At 56.8% G+C, this 22037-nt stretch overlaps 1 protein-coding gene across 1 annotated transcript; it reads right to left on the bottom strand.

The window, feature by feature from the left end:
* Nucleotides 1–15828: 15828 nt before the first annotated feature.
* SELENOW (selenoprotein W) lies at nucleotides 15829–21696 on the bottom strand. The gene is made up of 6 exons (XM_053447900.1): nucleotides 20428–21696; nucleotides 18957–18981; nucleotides 18797–18850; nucleotides 18542–18616; nucleotides 18340–18438; nucleotides 15829–16201 (listed from the first exon to the last, which is right to left on the bottom strand). The coding sequence occupies exons 1-5, from the start codon at nucleotides 20472–20474 to the stop codon at nucleotides 18358–18360; spliced, it is 282 nt and encodes a 93-aa protein (XP_053303875.1). The 5' UTR covers nucleotides 20475–21696; the 3' UTR covers nucleotides 15829–16201; nucleotides 18340–18357.
* Between the last annotated feature and the right edge of the window lie 341 nt (nucleotides 21697–22037).

Here is a 22037-nt window from a genome sequence, read left to right as displayed (position 1 = left end):
ACAAAAAAAACAACAACAAAAAACTAACCTAAACTAAAATCGCAACAAGGACTCCATGTCTGGGACACACGTACTCTGCAAAAAGAAAACGGACCTCCACCACTCGAACAAAATAAAAAATACACTAAAAATCACCAACCGTTACTAAAAGTTCCACCCCTGATTCCTTCTCACTGTTCATTAGCATTCCACGGGTCGGAGGTTGTGGAGAATTTTTTCATCATTCCCTTTTTCGCACCCATGAACTCATGTAATTAACTCAGTTACTTGAAATCGCAAATAGATACATTCGTGCGTGTTCACAGCAGGCAAACGTTCTCCCCAGGATAAACCTCTTAGGATCGAACCACTGAGGCAGAAGGGCACTGTGCTCATTCGATCCTTTCTCGCATCCTTAGTGGCATCAATTCAGGCTCCAAAATCTCCAGAAATTCTTTTCTGACCGACCTCGACTCCTGCGATGGCAACAGAAAGCCGCGTTCCCCGCCCTGCGCCCCACTAGGTCTCGATAAAACCTGTCACTCAGATCTGCATCGAACCAGGGGCAATATAATAAACATTTCATTAACGTATCCACATCGTATAAAATTCCCCCATTTAAGGTGTGCAATTCAATGTTTTTTTTGTTGTTGTGCATACATCACCGGAACTAATGTAAGACATTGCATCACCCCAAACAGAAACCTCATACCTATCACCCGGTGGCCCCCCCCCCCCGACGGTCCCCACCCCCCAGTTCCCGGCAACCTCTAATCTACCTTGCGTCTCGATGGATTTCTCTATCTTGCACATTTCATGTAAATGGAATCGCACCTCTGTGACCTCTTGGGTCTGGCTTTTTCACTTAATGTAATGTTTGCAAGGTTCATCCGCGGGGTAGAATGTGTCCGTCCTTCCTTCCTTTACGGTTAAATGATATTCCGTTGTGTGAATATATGCATATTACGGCGTTGTGTTTATCCCTTCATCCGTTGACAACATTTCGAATGTTTTTTTTTTCAAGTTTATTTTATTGATTTTTGTGAGAGAGAGAGAGAGAGGTAGACAGCAAGCAGGGGAGGGACAGAGAGGGAGAAACAGAGACAGAATCCCAAGCAGGCTCCAGGCTGCCAGCAGAGAGCCTGACATGGGGCTGGAACTCACAAACCGTGAGATCACGACCAGAGCCGAAACCAAGAGTCGGACGCTTAACCGACTGAGTCACGGTTGACAGACATTTCTACCTGCTGCCACTTTTTTGCTATTCTGAACGGTGGTGCCATAACTCTTCTGTATTTAAATGCGTATTTTCACAGCATGGGTGATCGTGTCCTTCCATTCACGCCCCTGTTGGACAACTCAGTTGCCACACAGCAAAATTGCTGAGGGCAGGGGCATCGCTTTCCGGGTCACCGCTGTGTTCTCAGTGTATTTACGAAGTGTCACATCTGGGGCCCCTGGGTGGCTCAGTCGGTTTTGAGCTTGATCTTCTGCATAATCTCTGGCTCCTTGCGCTGTTAGCCTGGTCAGCTGGGCTTTGCCCTGACCCACGAGGGACCTGCCTCGGGACACGGAGTCACCCAGGGTCTGGACAGAACAGATGCGTTTCCAGCGTCCTCGGCTGAGGTCTGAGGGTCTTCTGCTGAGGGGTGTTGACAGACACGGACAAATTTGTCTCAAAAACCAACCTACGCTACCAAAGCGTGGGAGAGTCAGAGTCCCCATCCCCTCCCCCACCAATACCAGGCAAGACCCCTCTTCTCCATCTCTCCCAATCTCATCCACAAAACGGTACACTCATTTATTTTGAGAGAAAGGGTGAGTGGGGGAGGGGCAGAGGGAGAGGGAGAGAGAGAGAGAGAGAGAGAGAGAATCCCAAGCGAGCTCTGCACGGTCAGCGTGGAGCCCAATGCGGGGCTCGAACCCCTGAACCGCGAGATCATGACTGAGCCGAAGTCAGCCGCTCAGCCGACTGTCTCATTTTTTAAAAAGAAATTAAGTGAACTTTAAAAAATAAATAAAAATTAAAGTAAGAGAGAAGGCGGCCTCTGGGCACATCGTAAAGACCAAGGACATTGCTAGAGGATCCCTCATTGACTGCAGAGCCCGCGACTTGGTGACCCCTGTGTTCCCACCTGCCCAAGAAGGAGAAACGACGTCCAATGAAGGCGGAACGTTGCCGGAAAGGAAGGAGCACGGAGGCGCACTGACGGTGTGATGGCACCGTGAGATGCTCGGGCCGTTCAGGAGAGCGAGGTCAACCTCGAACAACGCGATCCCTCTGCCACCTATGATTCGGTGCGCGATCGCCTAGTTAACCCTCATCTAGCACTGATGATCGTAAGAGGCCCCTCGCTGCCCGGGAACTGAGGCTTGTAAGCTGCGTGCTTCCCGGACTCGAGTCCTGAGCAGACCCCAGGCCAGCGAGGAGCTCAGCCTGAGGTCTAGATGCGGGTCTATGCAGCTGGGGGGGCGGGGGGGCTGGGCCCCTGTGACCCCAGCTCCTGAGTCCAGCACCTAAGGCAGCCCCAGCTCATGCATTCACAAAGACACGGGGGCAGCCATCCACCTGCTCCCCCATCGGCCTTCATCCCATAGGAAGACCGGCACGGACCCCGAGCCATCACCGGGGCCACGTGTCTGAGCACCCGCCCCGTCCAGGACTTGGGGGGAGACTCGGAGAAGGGACCAGAGGGCGAGCGTGGTGTTGGGGGCCAGCGGGGAGGCTGCTGGACCGACCAGGCGGGAGAGGAGGGGGCTGGACAGGGAGGCGGGGGAGGGGCCCCCAGGACTGGGGGGAGGGGACGACGCCCGGGGCACTGGCTGGAGGGGCCCTTTCCTGGGCTGGGGACCCCCACAAGGGGCAATGCGGGGTTCCCTGGGCTAGAGCCCCCTGAGGGAGGGACCAAGGCTGTCTGGCCACTGAGGCCCCAGCCCCCAGGCCCCAGCGCAGGGCCTGGGTATCCAGAAGCTGCTCAGTAAGGAAAGGATTACTCCCTCCTGGGACTCCTCCGGGGGCGGGGCTGAGGGTGGGGAGAGAGGGAGAGTCCCAGGACCCTCAGGGTGTGTCTGGGTGGGCACGGCAGGCAGGTGGGATTTATGGCCCCGGTGGGGTGGGCAGGGCCCCACACGCAGGCGGCGGGCCAGCGGGCAGGATGCAAGAGCCAGGCTCCCCTGAGGGTGCGCCTGGGCCTGCGCCAGGGGCCGGGGCTGAGGCTGGGGAGGCCTCCTCTGGAGGCCCCCGGTGTTGGGGAGGGCGTCCCGCACCGGGCTGTGGGGACTTCGTGGGGCCGGGACGGAGGGCCTGGTGCACGGCCGCCCCCTGTGAGCAGCGTCAGGGTGGCTCTGGCCCTGGATGGGAGGGGCTGGGGGGGCCAGGCGAGGTGGGAGCCCGCCTGCCTGGGGCAGCGGCCTGGCTGGGCCTGGGGAGCTCAGCCTGCCTGCCTTCCGCGGCCGTGGGTGCTGGAATCACAAGACAGCCGTCACTGCGCCCATTTCAAAGATGTACCCGCTGAGGCCCCGACACAGGGCACAGAGACTTGGGCGGGACGGCGAGAACCAGGGCCCGACCCCAGGGCGTCGGGTCCAGCTGCCACCTCTCATGCACAGCCGTGCCTCCCACCTGCTCGTCGGGGCCTGGCCCGGGCAGGGGGAGGGTCTTTGGGGGGCGGGGGGCCATCTGTGGGGCTTGTCTGAGCCCGTTTCTCCTCGGGTCAGGCCCCCCATCAGCCCGAACGCTCCCGAGGCCCCGGAAGAAGCGCACCGTGTACCTCAAGGAACAGCTGCAGGAGCTGGAGAAACACTTCTGGGCCAACCGGTACCCGAGCTACCAGGAACGCGTGGCCCTGGCAGCCGGGCTCAACCTGGACGAGCACCAAGTGCAGGTAGGACCCCCGCCCCCTCCGTCCCCACTGGCCACAGGGTCCACTAGGAAGGTGGCACTCCTCCGGCCGGACCACCTGCCGTCTGTCCCGGGCTACAGGGGAGAAGACAAGCCAGAGGGTCCGAGGGCTCCCCTGGGTCACAGGGCTAGCAAGGGGCCCCCTGTGGGGACTCAGGGCCGGACCCCAGGCTCACCGCCACCCTGTGCTGCGCGAACCAGCCGGCATGAGCCCGCCCAGACTGACGGTTGGCTGGGTGTCGGGGCACCAGAGCTCAGGGCCTCTGTGAAGGCGGGGACCCTCTGAGGCAGGCCCCTTCCTGGCCCCCGGGCTCGCGGGTGTCCAAGCCCCACCCCACTGCCCCCTGCATCCTCGGGGGACCTTGAAATGGGCTCCGGGGGCCCTAGGGAGAGCTCTACCGGCCACCGTGTCTCCTGAGCCCTCCACACCTGGGACAGAGGCGGGGAGGTGCCCCTGCCTAGCCCGTTTACCCCTCCGCCTTGTCCCCTCGGTCCCTCCAGGTGTGGTTCAAGAACCGCCGGGCCAAGCACTCCAGGCTGCCCAAAGGGCGAGGTCGGGGAGCCCACATGGCGCCAAGGGACCCTGGAGCCCCCCACTCCCGCTCTGTCCCTGCCCCTGTCGCCGAATCCGCCCCTGTCGACGAATCCGCCCCTGTCCCTTTTCCTGTGCCTGCTCCTTTCCCTGCCCCTGTCCCTGCTGGCCCCATGTTCCCAGGGACCCCAGGCGTCCGCAGCCCCGCTCCGCACGGCCCCTCGAGGATGCACCCAGCAGCAGAGCCCGGCACCTGCAGCCGGGACCCAGCCTGGTGGGCCCCAGAGCGGGGCTCCCAGGAGTCCGTCCCCGCCCCCGCCTGGCCTCAGAACTCCTTTGGCGCGGACTTTGTGCCAGACCCCTTGCTAGCCCCCAATTCCACAGCGGTCTTCTCACCCCAAGACCCCCTGGAGGGACCCTCTGGCCCCGTGATGTCCGGGTACCAAGAAGAAGAAGGCCCTGCAGAGGACGACTCGGAGCTCATGACGTTACTGAATTTATAGGGGAATCTGCCCCCCAAAAGTCCTCGAGTTCCCGCGGAGCCAGAGGGGACTAGGGTGTCCCGGGCCCGCCCACCCCGCGTCCACGTGGGTGGGGACGTCGCTGGGGGGCGGGGGGGTGGTCCGGCCGCGCAGCCAATCCCTCCCCTGCGACGGGAACACACCTCGGTCCATCCCACCTGTGGAGGTGGCACCTGTTCCCTGGGTGGCCCCCACGCGTGGCGCTGCTGTGAGTGTCCCCGCAGCATGTAGGGCACACGTGAGTATTTATGTGGGGGTCCCAGGGGTGGGCTCGAACTCACCACCCCTGAGATCAAGAGTCTCTCGGTGCCCTCCTGGCTGAGCCGGCCAGGAGCCCCATTTTTCCTGGTCTTTGACCCATTTGTGCTTCCACCCTTGTTGACAATTTAATGTACCGCAAATATTTGTTCCTATTTGTATATTGCTCCTACGCAAAATATTTCTCAGTTTTAATGACATCTATTTTCGGTGCTTTTCGTTATCTGTTACGGGCCAGTTTCTTCCTTCTTCCTTGCTTGCCATCAGTGTATCCAAACGCTGTAAAGCAAAATAAAGTTATTTAATAAAAATTAACAATGCCTTTCACAAGGCAACCCTCAGTTTCTTTTTTTTTTTTTTTAACGTTTATTTTTGAGACAGAGAGAGACAGAGCATGAACAGGGGAGGGGCAGAGAGGGAGACACAGAATCCGAAACAGGCTCCAGGCTCCGAGCTGTCAGCACAGAGCCCGACGCGGGGCTCGAACTCACGGACCGTGAGATCGTGACCTGAGCCGAAGTCGGACGCTTAACTAACCGAGCCACCCAGGCACCCCGGCAACCCTCATTTTCAAGTTGACGGGAAAGTTTATCAAAGCTGGCCTCCAGGGTGTCTCCTCGCCTTGTCACAAACCGGAGACGGTTTACCGAAGTCTGAGGTCCCCAGGGAACTGCTTGGACTATAGCTCGGGTTTGCTTTGGTTTGGGTTACTTTTCTGCTCTAAGATAATGCCTTTTATTTTTGCTTTCTTGTTTAAGAAACCTTTATCTAGCACTTGGTCATAAAGGTACTGTTTTATTCTCTAAAATATTCTTAGTTTTGTCTCATATTTAGGTCTTTTTTTTTTTTTTTTTAATGTTTGTTTTTGAGAGAGAGAGCGCGAGCAGGAGAAAGACAAAGAGGGAGGCAGAATCCGAAGCAGGCTCCGGGCTCCGAGCTGTCAGCACAGAACCCAGCTGCAGGGCTCGGACCCACCAACCACGAGATCATGACCTGAGCCAAAGACAGACCCTCGACTGACTGAACCACCCAGGCACCCTTCTTTAATGCATCTAGAATTGATTCTGTATGGTGTGAGGAAGGGATTCACATTTCTTCTTTTTCCTCGGGGGTTTTTAGTTAGTTGATGGAGAGGCTGGGAATTTCTCATACATCAAGGGTCCATCATGGATGGGTCAGTATCTAGAAAGTCTGTACTTGGGGTCCATGGTCTCTAGATCCTTCCAGTTACGTGCCCCCTCTTGTCTCCTGTCTCCAGTTTCTCCGCTGCCCCCAGTGGCCACCCTGGCCCCTGCACTTCTCCAGAGCCAGCTCTCTGACCCCGTCCTGTTCTATTTAGCAAATGCTCCAATCCTCTTAGGCCAGGCCAGCCTCAGCAAAATATAGGGAGAATTAGTGGGGATTTAGAGGGACATGTGACAGACTGGCATGGTGGGGGGAGGCGGGGAGGGGGGCACAACTGCCGGGATATAATGAACCCCCTCCTGCTTCTCAAAGAGCTGCTGACAGGGACGGACACAGAAGGACACAATGAGACCCCGCAAGGAGACTGAGGGGCAGAGAAATGGAAAGACAGAGGGGGAGAGAGGGGAGAGATGGGGGGGCGTGCAGAAAGAAGGGGAAACTGAGGCACTGGCATTTCGTGCTCTCAAAGGCAGAACAGGCGGGCCCCCCCATCCCCCAGCACTTCCCACGGGACAGCAGCTGCCGTACATGCTCTAATATCCTTACGAAAAAGGTCCTTTAAGGCAGGCAGCCTAATCCCTTGCCTACAGGAGGTCACAGCAAACATCGGATCATTCAAAGTGCCTTTCCGGGGAGACAGCAAGCCTCCGAGCGGGGCTAGCGAGCACCCGGCTGCCCAGCTGGAGGGCACAGCCCTTAACCTCCCGTGCCAGCCTGCAAACTGTACCAAGCCCATCTGCTTCTCGGACTATTCGGAATACGACATGAGGACAGCTGGACGTCCATGAGACTTTGGGTGACAACCACGCCCTCTCCGCGTGTGTGGGTGTGGGTCATAGGGAATGTGACATTTACGCGCCCAGTACAGAGCCTGATTTACAGGGAGCGCCGAGGAAACGGATGGGCTCACCATTCGGCCATCAGACTAGTCCCCCGTCCCACGATCTCTTCCCGTTTCTGCCACTTCTCTGCCCTGCACAGACCCTCGCTTCCCCTTCCCTCCTCTTCTCTGCTCTCCTCCCCCCCCCTCACCCTCTCAGCCCCTGGGCTTCTCCCCAGAGCAGGTTTCCTTGGCCTTGACCTGACTTGCCACCCATCCCCACCCTCTTGGGCCAAGTCAACATCTACAGAATGTCAGCCAGGTCAGAGGAGAGGTGACGGGGACATGGGGACGTGTCGGCAGACGATGGCGAAAGCCTTCTCAAGGATCTGCTCGCGTCTGCTCACACTGCTTTGGAGGCTGTGAGGCTTCGGTTACGGCAGTGGGTGCCGACAGGGGGTGCGTGGGGGTCCCTCCCCGACACAAGACCCAGGAGATTCGAGATGCTCTCTGGCGAAGCGGCAAAATCTCCCCTCCTTGATTATCCGCAATGACCAGGCAGTGGACACGATGCGGTGCACAGACATAGTTGGCTGAACTCACACTTTGAATCAGAAAATTAAGTTGGGGCGCCTGGGGGAGGCGGGGGGGGCTCAGTCGGTCAAGCGTCCGCCTTCAGCTCAGGTCACGATCTCACGGTTCATGAGTTCGAGCCCCACGTCGGGCTCTGTGCCGACAGCTCGGAGCCCGGAGCCTGCTTCGGATTCTGTGTCTCCCTCTCTCTCTGCCCCTCCCCCTCTTGTGCTCAGTCTCTCTTTCTCTCTCAAAAATAAATAAACATTAAAAAAAAAAAGTTAAAAAAAAAAAACCCATGTCTTCAGCGATGAACCACAGGGATCTACCCCGAAAACCAAGAGCACACTTTACACGCTGTATGTTAACCAATTTGACAACACATTAAGTAAAGAAATAAGTAAATAAATACTTTTTTTAATTAAAAAAAAAGCCCGTCTCTTCAAAAACCCTTGCCCTTTGGTAAGGTAAAAGCCTGATACTCATAGTTGACTTCCCGTGGAAGGCACACACCCAGAAGCCACTGGAAACTGATAACGCGCATCTTGCAAGGTGCCGGGGTGCAAAAACCAATGAACACAAAATGAGCTGTATTTCTATACAGTAGCAGTGAACGCTGGGAAAAGGCTATTTCCAAGCCAATACTTGCGGCACAAGCCCTGAGAGTTGTTTGGGTTTGGTTTGGGTTTTTTTTTTAGTGTTTATTTATTATTGACAGACAGAGCATGAGCGGGGGAGGGGCAGAGAAGGAGAGGGAGACACCGAATCCAAAACAGGCTCCGGGCTCCGAGCCCGACGCGGGGCTCGAACCCACAAACCGCGAGGTCACTGACCTGAGCCGAAGTCGGACGCTCGACCGACTGAGCCAGACAGGCGCCCCGGAACGGTAAGGCTTTTTCGTGTGAGGAGTTCTTGGTGAGAAGGAAGGACCTGAGAGCGATTAAATGAGGCAAATCAAAAAAAGCCTTTTTATTTTTATTATTATTCTTTTTTTTTTTTTTAAGTAGACTCCACGCCCAGCACGGAGCCCCATGCAGGGCTTGAACGCAAGACCCTGAGATCAAGGCCCGAGCTGAGATCAAGAGTCGGACGCTTAACGGACTGAGCCACCCAGGCGCCCCTCAACTCCTACAAATCTTAACCGAGCCCGAGCGTAGTAAATGCTCAACAAACGGTTAATGACAGCATCGTGTAAAGACTTCTTCGTGTCTTTCTCGGCCTCTGTCTCTCTCGGTCCCTCTGCCTGCCCCACCTCTTTCCTGCCTCCTTGTCTGGGTCCTCAGGCTCCGCCGGCTTCCTGACGCCCTCCCTCCTCTTTCCCCTCCTGCCTCTTGGACTCTCATCTCCTGTTCTCTGTGTCCCTGTCACCCTGAGCCTCTGTAGGGTAGAGTAACGCAGAGCTGGACCAGATCCCGGCAGCACCAGGAATCTGCTGTGTGACTTGAGGCAGGTAACCGCACCTCTCTGAGCCTCAGCCACGTCCGCTGTGCGCACAACGGGCTGCACGTAGTGATTCCCTTCCAAAGAGCACAGCCCCGACGGGGCGCCTGGGGGGGCTCGGTCCGTGAAGCGTCCGACTTTGGCTCAGGTCGCGATCTCGCGGCTCATGGGTTGGAGCCCCGCGTCAGGCTCTGCACGGGCAGCATGGCCTCTGCTTGGGATTCTCTCTCTCTCTCTCTCTCTCTCTGTCCCTCCCCTGCTCCTGCTCGCGCGCCGTTCTCAAAAAATAAATAAACATTTTTAAAAAGAAAAAAAGGCATTTGGCAAAACGAAGGAAAATTGAATAAATCAGGGGCTTTTGGTTAATAATAGTGTATCAGTGTTAGATCATCCATTATAACAGACGTACCTGCTAATAGAACATGTTCATAAAAGCCAGCTAGATGCTGGATACATAGCTTTGCAACTTTTCTGGAAAGCTGAAAACCTCCCCGCCCTCTGTTTCTCCCCAGTCTCTCCCCCTCTGGTGGGAGCACCCCTCCCCTCTTCCCGCGCCTTCTCTCCCGCTTCCTCTGCCGCCCCCCTGTGGCCGTCCCCACCAGCCGCTTCTCTGACCCCGACCCGGTCCCACTTAGCAAATGCTCCAATCCTTTTAGGCCAGGCGGGCCTCAGCAGAGCAGAGGGAGAATTAGACGGGGTGGGAGGGAGGGTGGGGGGCGGGGGGGGGGGGGGGGGACACGTGACCGGCTGTGGGGGAGGGTGGCCCCAGGTAACAGGGCGCCCAGGCAGGGGGGCTACCGGGATATAACAAAACCTCCTCCCACTTCTCTGCCAGACCCAGGTCGGGATGGCCAGAGAGGCGCCCTGGGGAGACAGGTGCCCTGGGGAGACCCCGGGCAGAGGCGACGAAAGGTTAGAATGAGTCCCCCGATCACACAGGCGTGAGCAGTGCTGGGCGTCTTGACCCCTTGAAGGCCTGACGACTCTCTCAGATCGGAATACATCAAAGATCTAAAAGCTGATGGGTTCCCACTGGCCCTCAAGAAAGAAAGAGAAAAAAACACAATTGGAAAAAAGGCGCCTGGGTGGTTCAGCCGGCTGAGCGTCTGAGTCTGGATTTCAGCTCAGGTCATGATCCCAGGCTTGTGGGATCGAGCCCCTCATGGGGCTCTGGCTGACAGCACGGAGGCTGCGTGGAATTGTAAATAAAAATAAACTTTAAAAAAAAAAAAACACTTACAAAAATAACCCAAAAGAACAGTCAAACAGGTGGAAAGAAAAGCTCGTACGCGAAGGTTTCCAGCAGCGCTATTCACAATGGCCAAAAGGTGGGAACAAGCTAGAAACCCATCAGTGGGTGAACAATGGCCAAATAGGGTTGAGCCACAGGACGGAATAGAATTCGGCCGCGCAAAGGAATGGACTTCTGGTACCTGCTACCACACGGAAGACCCCTGATGACACGTAAAAGTGAGTCAGACACAAACGGCCACGCCGCGTAGGGTTCCGTTTATATGAAACGTCCAGAAGAGACGCATCTAGAAAGTGGACTGGTGGTCGCCACTGGAGGGAGGGAGGGAGGGAGGAAGGGAGGGAGGAATGGGGAGTGGGTGCGCAGCGGGTTCAGAGCTTCTTTTTGGAGTGATGACATGTTCTGGAACCGGGAAGTCGTGACGGTTGCACAAGATCGGAAATGTACTGCGTGTCCCTGAATCAGTCGTGTACCTTACGAGGGTTAAAATGGTTAAACATTGTGGGGGGACAGGTACAAAAAGAAAGTGCGCCGGCAGGGCGTCTCCTCTTCCTGCCTGTGTTGAACACAGACGTGATGTCTGGAGCTGCAGTGGGCATCTTGCCACCACGAGGCCAAAAAACCAAGCAGATGAAAACCCAACAAGCTAAAGAAAGGAGACGAGGTAAAGACAGAAAAATTCTGAAACCTCAATCTTGATCGCATTGTTGAGCTGACTACCAACCTCAAGGCTTCTTAACAATAAATGTCCTTGAATTTCTTTTTTTTTTTTTAATTGTGTTTATTTATTTTGAAAGAGAGAGAGCGTGCATGCACACAAGCAGGGAATGGGCAGCCTGATGTGGGGCTCCGAACTGTAAGACCATGACCCGAGCGGAGATCAAAAGTCAGAGGCTTAACCGACTGAGCCACCCAGGCGCCCCTCTTTCATTTGTTTAAAACAGGCTCCCCACCGTGGGGCTTGAACTCACGACCCTGCGATCAAGAGTCACATGTTCTACTGGTTGAGCCAGCCAAGTGCCCCAATAAATGTTCTTGAAATTAAAAAAAAAAAAAAAATTTTAAGGTGGGAGGAACTACCTGTCATGAGGTGCTCTGTGCTGACAGCTCAGAGCCCGGAGCCTGCTTCGGATTCTTTGTCTCCCTCTCTCTGCCCCTCCCCCGCTCATGCTCTCTGTCTCTCAATAATAAATAAATGTCACCCAAAACTTCCAAGAGGGACGACCTCATGATGCTACCACAGAGGCCTCGAGGGCAAAAATCTCTCCTTTTGCCCTCGACCCCCCGTGATGCCCACCCGGCCTGGGGGTTCTTTGATCCCTCACCCCCATTTCCCTTGCTTCCTCCCCCGCCCCTCACTCATCACCCTGAGAGGTGACGTCACCTGCCCGAGGTCCCACAGCCAGCAAGTGGCAAAGCTGGGACTGGTGATAGACTAAATGGAAGGGGTCCAGCGAGAGAAAGTGTTTGGAGAGAGAGGAGATGTACTTTTCCCTCTTCTTTGTTTATTTGAAAAGTGTCACGTGACCACGGCAAAAAAAAAAAAAAGTGGTGATGGACTCGACTATTCTGAATCTCAATGAGCAGAGGGATTCCCCCGGGGATGCTCCTATTTACCTGGAGCGACGGGGGTGCGGTTCTCAAGCTGGCCACACGGGGTCGCTGTTGGACAAGAATTCATCGGGTCTCCCGGTTGGGGAGGTGAGGGGGCTTTCTGGCTGCGTTCTTTTTCTCGAAGGTGAGAATTGTCCCCGTGAAGCCAAAAATAGGATCAAGGAAGGGTCTCTTTCTCTTCCATGCCAAGGGTAAAACTAAAATGTAAGGACCGTGGTAGCTATTTCGAGGGTTTGCCAACGCCTCCCGCTCACCTCCCCTTCCTGAATACGGGGAGGCCTCGGTCCCCCCGCCCACTTCCGCAGGTGGGCGGGGCCGTGTGCCTGTTCCGGCCAATGGGCTGAGAGAAGACGTGATGTGCGGCACTTCCCGGCTCACGCCTTTAAGAGCCTGTGCGTGCTTCTCTGCGGCCTGTCCCAGCGGGGGGAGGGGCGGACGCGGTGGGTCTCTTGGCCGCGACAGGAGATTCCAGAAGCCTAGATCTGCAACTGCTCAAGAGGGTAACCGCTGGCACATGCCATGCGTGTTTGATCGCGCGTTTATTTTTTTTAAATTTTTTTTTTAACGTTTATTCATTTTTGAGACAGAGACAGAGCACGAATGGGGGAAGGTCAGAGAGAGAGGGAGACACAGAATCCGAAACAGGCTCCAGGCCCTGAGCTGTCAGCAAAGAGCCTGACGCGGGGCTCGAACTCACGGACCGCGAAATCACGACCTGAGCCGAAGTCGGACGCTTAACCGACTGAGCCACCCAGGCGCCCCTGATCGCGCGTTTAAATAACGCAGAATAAGCCATTCGGCTCCTTGGTCATGGTCACCACATCTCAAGGGCTCAAGGGCACCCGTGTGGCCAGCAGCCTTAGTGTTGGACAGAAAAAGTCCATCATCACAGAAAATTCTGCTGGACGTTGCCGAGCTAGACCGATGGAGGCCTGCACGGAGGCCAGTTGCCCGGGGAAGAGGGCTTGTGCATGCGCTGTGCTAATCCACTGAGATGTGCGTTTGGTTTTGTTTGCTTGTTTCCACTGAAGCGTAGCCTAGCCTAGCCTGACCCATCAGATGTCCGGCTGAAGGTTCTGGAGAGTTTGGTGTCTTTGAAATCTTCAATGGGCGACACGATGCTAAGCCCAGTGGAGAACTGGGAGCTGCAGATGTGACGCCGGGCAGACCCCCAATATGAGCTGAGCCGGCAGACGGGGTGGCGGGGGAGCTAAGATCAGACTCCAGCAAGTTTCAGTTGCCCACTGGCCTCTTTCTGTGATCTGTCTCTCTAGCTGGCTTAGAACTCAACCACCAAAGAATTGTCTTACTGGGGCCCCTGGGTGGCTCAGTTGGTTAAGCTTCTGACATCGGCTCAGGTCGTGATCTCCTGGTTGGTGAGTTCGAGCCCCGCGTCAGGCTCAGCGTGACAGCAAGGAGCCTGGAGCCTGCTTCTGATTCTGTCTCCCTCTCTCTCTCTGCCCCTTCCCCTCTCACGCATGCTCTCTCTCTCTCTCTTCCTCAAAAATAAACTTTTATTTTTTTTTTAAGTTTAAAAAAAAAAATGAAATGACCTGCAGAGGTGGGGAGGGCCGCTGTCTCTTGTTGCTACTGTGGATGGCTGTCTGGTGACTTTCACTGGAAGTCCCAGATACAGATCCGTGGAACACGGGCACAGCCTCATGAGCCATCAGCATTTGGCGGCCGGCAGGAACCGCATCCTCTCTGTCATCCTGGAATGAATGGCTCGGGCCTGAGAGCTCATCAGCTTGGAACTCGGAGTGGAGGCGAGTGACCTCAACAATTCAGAAGCGTGGAGTCCCCCAGTCTCTAATGGTCTTTGTGTGACCATTGCCCTTGACCCGACCATTCCGCTTCCGGGCATGCGCCCAGAGGTACTGGGGACGGGTGCTCAGACGAAATCTGGCGCGCTCCGTGCAGGGTGGCGCCAGTCACAACACCCAGAAAGTTAGAAACCACCGACCTGTCCAGCAGCTGAGGAAGCGATACACAGGCGGCGCATCCAGGCAGTGGAATATTCCTCAGCCACTAAACAGAGCGAAATGCCGATCCGCGCCACTACAGCGATGCACCTGGAAAACATTACACCACGTGAAGGAGGCGAGACGCAGAAGGCCACGGGGTATCCGATTCCTTTCATACGAACTCCCCAGAACAGGCAATTCCCCAGAAACAGCAAGCCGACTACTGGCTGCTGGGGGCTGGGGGGGGGGGGGGGGTTGCTAAAGGGCATGGGTTTTTTTTTTCCCTCTTTGTGCTGACGAAAACGGTCTCAAATCGACTGCGTTTGGGGCAGCCTGGCTGGCTCAGTCAGTGGGAGCGTGCGACTCTTGATCTCGGGGTTGTGAGTTCAAGCCCCACGTTGGGTGTAGAGATTACTAGAAACTAAAATCTTTAAAAAAAAAAAAAAGTAGTTTAATAAAATTTTAAATATTTATTTTTGAGGTTGGGGAGGGGGGAGAGGGGCAGAGAGAGAGGGACAGAGGATCCAAAGCAGGCTCCACGCTGTCAGCAGAGAGCCCCACGCAGGGTTCCAACTCACGAACTCTGAGATCATGTCCTGAGCCAAAGTTGGACACTCAACTGACTGAGCCCCCCAGGCGCCCCTAAAGCTATTTAATAAATAGAGTTGCCTGTGATGATTGTTGCTCCCATCTGTGAATTATATTATATAAAGCCTTCAATTTATACACTTTAAATGGGTGCATTGTATGGGATGTGAATTATATCTCAATAAAGCTGTTGAAAAGAAGAAAAGTGACCATTTCTGAGGCTGTGATCTTTTGTGTCTCAGGCTCTCTCCCTTGTGTCTTCACCCACTGACCAGCCTCTTCCAGAGAGGTTTTGTAGATGTCTCCAACTTCGCAGCCTCAGAGACTGGGACTTTTCCGTCTAGATGCTTCTATGTGGCACCTCACCTCACCCGGGGCCACCTGATGGCCTGGCTCAAGTGATCAGAGAGAGGACCGGAGCATGATTAGGCACAGCCCATCTGATCCAACATTTTCCAGAGTTGTCCTAGCCGGATCGTCCGAGCGCCCGATCTGTTAGCCCCGTAAGGATAAAGAGCTGTTAGAAGGAAAATAGTAACACCTTTCTGTTCGGGGGGGCCCTTTTATAAAGAACCTGGTGGGTTTTACACAAATGCAGTTTTGTTCGTATGTTTTGGTGATTTGAGTCAACCCCCCGGTTGAGTTGAGTCAAGCCCCCGGTGGCTCAGTCGGTTAAGCATCCGACTTCGGCTCAGGTCACCCATCTCACGGTTCATGGGTTCCAGCCTCGCATCGGGCTCTGCGCTGACAGCTCGGAGCCTGGAGCCCGTTTCGGATTCTGCGTCTCCCCCTCTCTCTGCCCCTCCCTTGCTCGCGCTCTGTCTCTCCTTCAAAAATATACATTTAAACAAAACAAAACAAAAAAAAAAAACCTGTCCTCACCTTGACCTCAGACTCCCGGTTTCTGCTGTTGGAACCAGTCTGGTCTTTTTGACGGCCACCCTAGCAGACTCGTACAAGCCTCTACGAATCTGGGGCCACGGCAGGATGTACTGGGACCAATCTGGGAGCCCGGGTCTCGTTTAAATGAACATCACTGCCGCATGCTGCCTGATCCCTCATCGGCACGACCTCGGAGCCACTATGAAGGGCTTCGTAATCACCAAGGCCCGTTTCCTGGGCCAGAGATGGGGGGGGGGGGGGAGGTGGCACGAGGCTGGGGAGGAGGTTCCAGGGGTAAAATGGACACACGCAAGACACGTTTTGTTAAACTCATCCAATGTTTACTGAACGGTAAACCGTTACCCACACTGCTGAAATCTACAACTCACTCATCCAGATCCCTTTCTCCGCCACCCCAAGAAGGAAGCCAGGAGCAGGAGTAACCAGGGGGGGTGCTGGGGGATTCGGGGGCAAGTGGGGAGAGGAGGGAACAAGGCAGGCAGGGTGCAGAGCTACATGCCTGGACACACACACACACACACACACACACACAGGCAAGGACCAGAGGCGTCAGTCTCTGCCCCCACGCAGCGGCCGCAGGGACATCAGGGAAAGACCAGGCGTCCACCAGACATTTCAGTCCTTCCCGTCATGAAGCGTCGGCCACGAGGGGCTGGGCCAAGGTCACTGGACTGTGCAGAGAAGAGAGAGGGGAGGGGTCAGATTGCAGGGACAACAAGGCCGGGTGGGGGGAGTGAGGGCCCACGATTAAGGGGTTAAGAGAGAAGCGATGGGGAAAGGGGGCACCCGGCGGGGGGGGGGGGGGGGGGGCTCGGTCGGTTGAACATCCGACTTGATTTCAGCTCAGGCCATGCTCTCACGGTTCTTGGGTTCGAGCCCCACACCGGGCTCTGCGCTGGCCATCACAGAGCCTGCCTGGGACTCTCCCTCGCCCTCTCTCGCTCCGCCCCTCCCCTGCGCGTGTGCTCTCGGAGAAACTGAGGCACAAGGACCAGGGGATGCCCGTGACGGAAAAATTGTAACCCTACAGGCAAGGTGGGCCAAGACTTAGTTCTCAGTCGAGTCTCTCGTGAGAGAAATGAGGCTGGGGGCGGGGTGGTGGGGGGGAGGGAGTGCTAGAGGCGGCCACTAGGAGATGTGACTGAACACCTCTCACGTGCACCCCACGGGGAAACTCGGTTTCCAGAGAAGCCACCGACAGAAACGGGCTTCTGGGACACCCGCGCCCACCCACTCCAGCTACGAGCCCCAGAAAAGACCTCTTCACGGTCACGAACCGGCTGTGCCAGGCCTCAGGCGGGGCCCCAGCTCCTGAGGGTGACCTCTCAGCACTGGGAACGAATGAATGTCCCACCTGGGGCCTTGGGCCACAGGGACTGGTCTATGCTAACAATGGGATTCATGGTGGGGCCTTGGGCCAGGCGGTAGCAGCTCCTGACTTCTGGAGGGGCCGGGGGCCAAGGTCGGCCGCGGCTTCCCTGTCCAATACTCCTCGGTGACGCGGGACCGCCAGGACCTGGCCCTGCTTCTCCCTTCACTGCCTTTCGCTATAATGAACCGTAACCGCAGGCGTGACCTCGCTGAGTTCTGTGGGTCTTTCTAGCGACTCGCACATCCCGAGCGTGGTCTTGGGAGACCCTGGAAGCCGCACCCGCAAGACGCGCAAACGAGAACCACGGCGCCCTCCCTTCTCTTGCGTAAACCCCACTTTCGCTCGCGTTGGACGAAACCACCCGTCGGTGGACGGCCTCTCTGGGACCCAAGGAAACCTCGTGCTGATTTAAGTAACCGCCTGAGCTGCCGACGGTTCGGGAGCAGCAAATGGTTACGTTTGTGCAGGAGAGGTGCTCCGTGTCGGCCTTTTCAGAATTCGAATCCCCACTGCACGAAAGTGTTCAGCTCGTGCAGCTTTAGAATTCCACAGTTCTTGATTTTCTCTTTTTTTCCCTGGCAGCGCGGGGGGGGGGGGGGGGGGGGGGGGGGGACACACTGCTCGCTTCAGACCCCCGCACATCAGGCAGGACGCTAGTACGTTTATACCACACCCGTTCAATCTGTTCTGCCGTGTTCAAGTTCACACTGCAATGTGACCTCCCTCTGCTCCAGTAAGGGACGTTAAGGAAACGGAACTTGCAGGGCTCAGTTAAGCGTCCGACTCTGGGTTTCAGCTCAGCTCATGATCTCACGGTTTGTGAGTTTGAGCCCCGCGTCGGGCTCTGTGCTGACGGCTCAGAGCCTGGGAGCCTGCTTCGGATTCTGTCTCCCTCTCTCTCTCTACCCCTCCCCTGCTCACGCTCTGTCTCTCTCAAAAATAAATAAACGTTAAAAAAATTTTGTTTTAATACATAAATAAATTTCAAAAAAAAAAAAAAAAGGAAAAGAAACAGAACTTGAGTTTAAAGCACCTGAGAACCAGTTTTCTGGAGCAAAGCACCCTGGGGACAGGAACTTGGGTTCATAGGACACTGGGATGGAAGTTAGTTCCAGAACACGGGAGGAAAGACTGACTCTTGAGATTAGGGAACGGTACCAAGTCCTTCCAGACTGTCGAGCGTCGGGAGCTTGGTTCTGGTCTGCCCAGTTCTAGAACAGGCCGGATTTGGGGCTCATCTGGAACACGCTGGCCGGGAAATGGGAAACCAGGCTCCGGAGGTGCTGAAAAGCAGCTCCGTGATCCAGAGCACAAGACAGAAACCGCTACTCGTTCTGGAATACATTGGGTTGGAAACCGGGCCTTGGGTTCCAAACTAGCTGTCAATTCCAGGAACGGGGAGTCAATCACAGTGTCCAGTGGCTGGGCCCCCCTCACCTCTGCCTTCGGGGCCCATTAGCCCTGAGCCAAGGCGGCTTTGATGGCGGCCACCAGCTTCAGAAACTTGCTCTCTGTGTCCACGTAACCATCGCCTCTCTGGGGGTGTGAAGAAGAGGGAAGGAGTAAGCTAGGACCGGGATCCCAACTCTCAGCCAGGCTGAACACAAGGTAGGACGGACGGACGGACGGACGGACATACCTTCTTGGAGTGAACCAACTTCCCCCCTACCATCACTTCAAAGAAGCCGGTGGCCTGGGGAGTCCCCTCGCCGCACTGGGAAGAGAGAGATGTTGGGGGGGCTGAGATGCCCTCTTGGGGACACCTGCGCCCCCCAGGAAATGGGAGAATATGGGTGAAGAGTAGGGCCGACCCGAACCACCCGGCGGCCACTCAGGGCTGAGGGGACACACAAGGAGACCGTCTTTGATTCTCTCCCCCATCCCCCAGACTCACGATGTCCAGACATCCGGGGAACTCATCTTCTAACTTCTTCTTCAGCTGAAGATACTGAAAAGGGCGGGGGAGGTCACATCGGGGGTCAACAGGGGCCGTGCCGCCTGCCGTCCCCCCTCATCTCCCAGGGACACGTCTGGGGGCTGGCCACTCTGCTTACCTTGGACTTGTAGCCTCAAGCACCACTGGTGGGAGGTCCGAGAGAGTGGGTCCCAGGGGAGAGGGGGAAACGGTGGGGATCCGGGGGCAGAGGAGGGAAGAGGCAGGCAGCGGGGAGGCAAGAGGGGAACCGGGAAGGGGGCCCAGGAAGACATCAAGAGGGACAAACGACAAAACCAAAGAGGAGACAGAGAGGAGAGAAAAGACACACAGAATGTTGAAAGCCGCACAGGCACAGGGGTTGGGGGACACCCACACACAAGGAAAACCGACAGAGGAGGAGAGACAAAAGACACGGGGCACAGAAAAGGGGGGTGACAAAGAGAGACCACAAGTATGAGACACAGGCAGGAGGGAGGGAAACAGAGAACCGCGTTAGGGTAAGAACCGCGGAATCACCACCCCCACCCACAGCCAGTGGGAAGGTCTAGGGGATGAACCTTTACTCCTGGATCCCCAAGGTCCTACCAGTCCTGAGGACGGGTTCCAAACGCTTGCCCAACCCCCACGACATGCTATTTCTGGACTGGAGTCTGCAACACGCGCCTCCTGGGGGCCTCAAAATGTCACCCCACCCTCTGCTTTGCTGAGGCTGCAGGAACATTTCCACCGCTGAGACCAATCTGAGTCTTTCAAAACCAGCGACTGCCCCCTGGCCATTTCAGACTCGGGCTTCTGACCTGACCCCACCCTCTCCCACAACCTATAACCAAAACGGAGCTAAAATTCTCCTCCTTTCTGGGAGGAGACACGCACTGAACAGGCATTTATTAAGCGCCTATGTGCAGGCGTGTCTATGCAAGCCCGCACAGCACTAGATGCCAGCCCGGGGGCGGGCGGGGGGTGGGGGTGGGGGTGCATAACGCAGTCAACAAGACAGAAAATCCCCGGTCCACTCGGGACTTTTTCCCTGCAGGGGGGAAGCTGGATCCAACATGTTTAGCACCCAATACCGGCACTCCATCCGCGGCTAACTACTGAGATCACTCTCTCCCCTCTGCAGGTGGAGAAACCGAAAAGATGGAGGGTTCCTAACGACGGGCATCCACAGTATTCATGCCTTTCAAACCCACGCTGGAACATTCTCGAACCTTCCGGACTCTCGCGGTCCCCACCCCAGGGCGGTTGACGGCGTTGGGGGAGGGCCAACCTTAGCGATGACGGAGGCCCCTCTCCCATCACAAAGCTGACCCCACCCGCGCCCCGCCCCCCCCGGGGTCCCCGGATGTCTAAAATGACCACCCGCGTGTCCCAGTTCCACCTTCGAGAACCTGAGCTGTCCTGAATGCCACGCCCTGGGGGGGGGGGGGGTCAACACCCTTCCTTCTCGCCCTTCCGCTCACGCCCACCCCACCCGCAGAGAACCCCTTTTCTCGGGAAAGGATCCCCGTAGGTCCAGCCCCCAGGACCCTCGGGTGGAGGATGGGGTCCGACAGGGGGTCGCGGAGGGGGCCTCTGGCCGTCGTGCTTACCAATAAACGACTCGGATGGCGAGGGCCATGGCTGGGGACCGCAGCATGGGCGGGGCGCGGACAGGCGACCCACCTGCGGCGTGCACCGGCGAACTCCGCTACACCCGGACGGTCGCACAAAGGTTGTTGCTTGGCGTTACACGGCGCGAACCAACGCGGGAGAAAGGCGGGGGGAGGCGGGAAGGGTGGGGGGAGGCGGGCCCCACGGCGGGGGCCCAGGGACCCTGCCGCCCGTCACCCTGAGCCCCCACGCGGGCTCTTCCCCTCCCCCGCTGGGGCCAGGATGCATCCGGACAGGAGTCGTCCCGGGGGAAGCCCCTACGCGTCCCCTCGCGGTCCCCCCCACCCGGGCCTGAATGGTATGGCCCGTGGGGCGGGGCTCTGGACCAGAAGTTCCGCGAACTAAACGGAATTGCTAATAAGGGTGATGGCTTTTCCAGCGCCGGCCGGGAGGGGGCGGCTCTGGGGCCCCTCTTCTCCCCCGGAAGAGGGTAGGAGGGCGGGGTCCGAAAGCATTGGGGGTGTGCGGGGTCGGGCCCCCGAAGCCCAGGTTTCCAGGGAGCGCTGGAGGGTCCCCGCGTTCTTATTCAGGCCTGGCGGCTGGACCCGGGCGCCGCCTGGTCGCCGTGGCGGTCGCCGGCGCTCTCCAGCCAGCCGTCTCCAAGGCAAGGGAGTTCATGAAAGTGCCGGACGCCAAGCAGTTAGTTAAAGGGATTAGAGCGTGGGAGCCTTTCCCTGAGCCTCAGTTTTCTCCGTCTGGAAGATGGGCGTAATCGCCTTCGAGGACTACTTACCCATTTAACCAATACGTACCCGCGTACCTGCCTGCCATCAGCGATGCAAAAAAATAGACAAAATCAATCCTTTCCCTAGTGGGAGTGATTTAGCCTGGGGACAGTTGGGGGGAGGATGGGGGTTGATGTGCGCACGTTCAGTGCGTTCCTACAGGTGGAGAGCCTTGAGTGTCTGACGCGTGGAGCTAGCTAGCTCGAGAAAGATAAACGCTGCCCTAGACCTTCCCGCCCCAGCTTCTGCCTCCGCCTCCAGGTCCTTGGTCCTCACCTGCTATAACCCTGCCCCGAGGCAGGTGCCAGTTCGACTCTAACGGTTGGCTGTGTGACTTCTGATCCCCGTTGTCTCAGAAGGATATAATGAGCCAACACAGGGCTGGGTGCAACCGATGTCCCGTATACAGAGGTCTCTCTCGGTGGCTTCCAGAGCGCTCAGAACAAAAACCCAAATCTTGGCACGATCTGTCCCCGCCCGGTCTCAGTGCCCTAGCCACACGGAACCACTGCAATCCCCCCTTGGACCGCACCCCCCTCTCCGGCCTCTGGGCCTTTGCACATGCTGTTTCTGCCCTCTTCCCCTGCGCGATTCCTGCTCATCCTCCGAGAAATCCGCGCCCACGTATTGTCGTCGCCAGCTAGACCCCAAGACCTGACCTTGACTGCCCCCCTGCTCGTACTCCTCTGCCTTTGTTTCCCCCCCCCCCCTTTTTTCCTTAACCTCCTTTCCAGTTTCTCTCTTTACTCAGGCAAGTGAAAAGCAAAACCTAGCCACTGCCCAGACCACCCAGACCGGCTTGAGCGTAACCCAACCGCGTACAA

Source organism: Prionailurus viverrinus, chromosome E2 (genome assembly GCF_022837055.1).
Source record: "Prionailurus viverrinus isolate Anna chromosome E2, UM_Priviv_1.0, whole genome shotgun sequence".
In the NCBI taxonomy this organism is placed as follows: Eukaryota; Metazoa; Chordata; class Mammalia; order Carnivora; family Felidae; genus Prionailurus; species Prionailurus viverrinus.
Note: the sequence above shows the minus strand (reverse complement) of the source record. Positions and strands in the feature narration are given on the sequence as shown.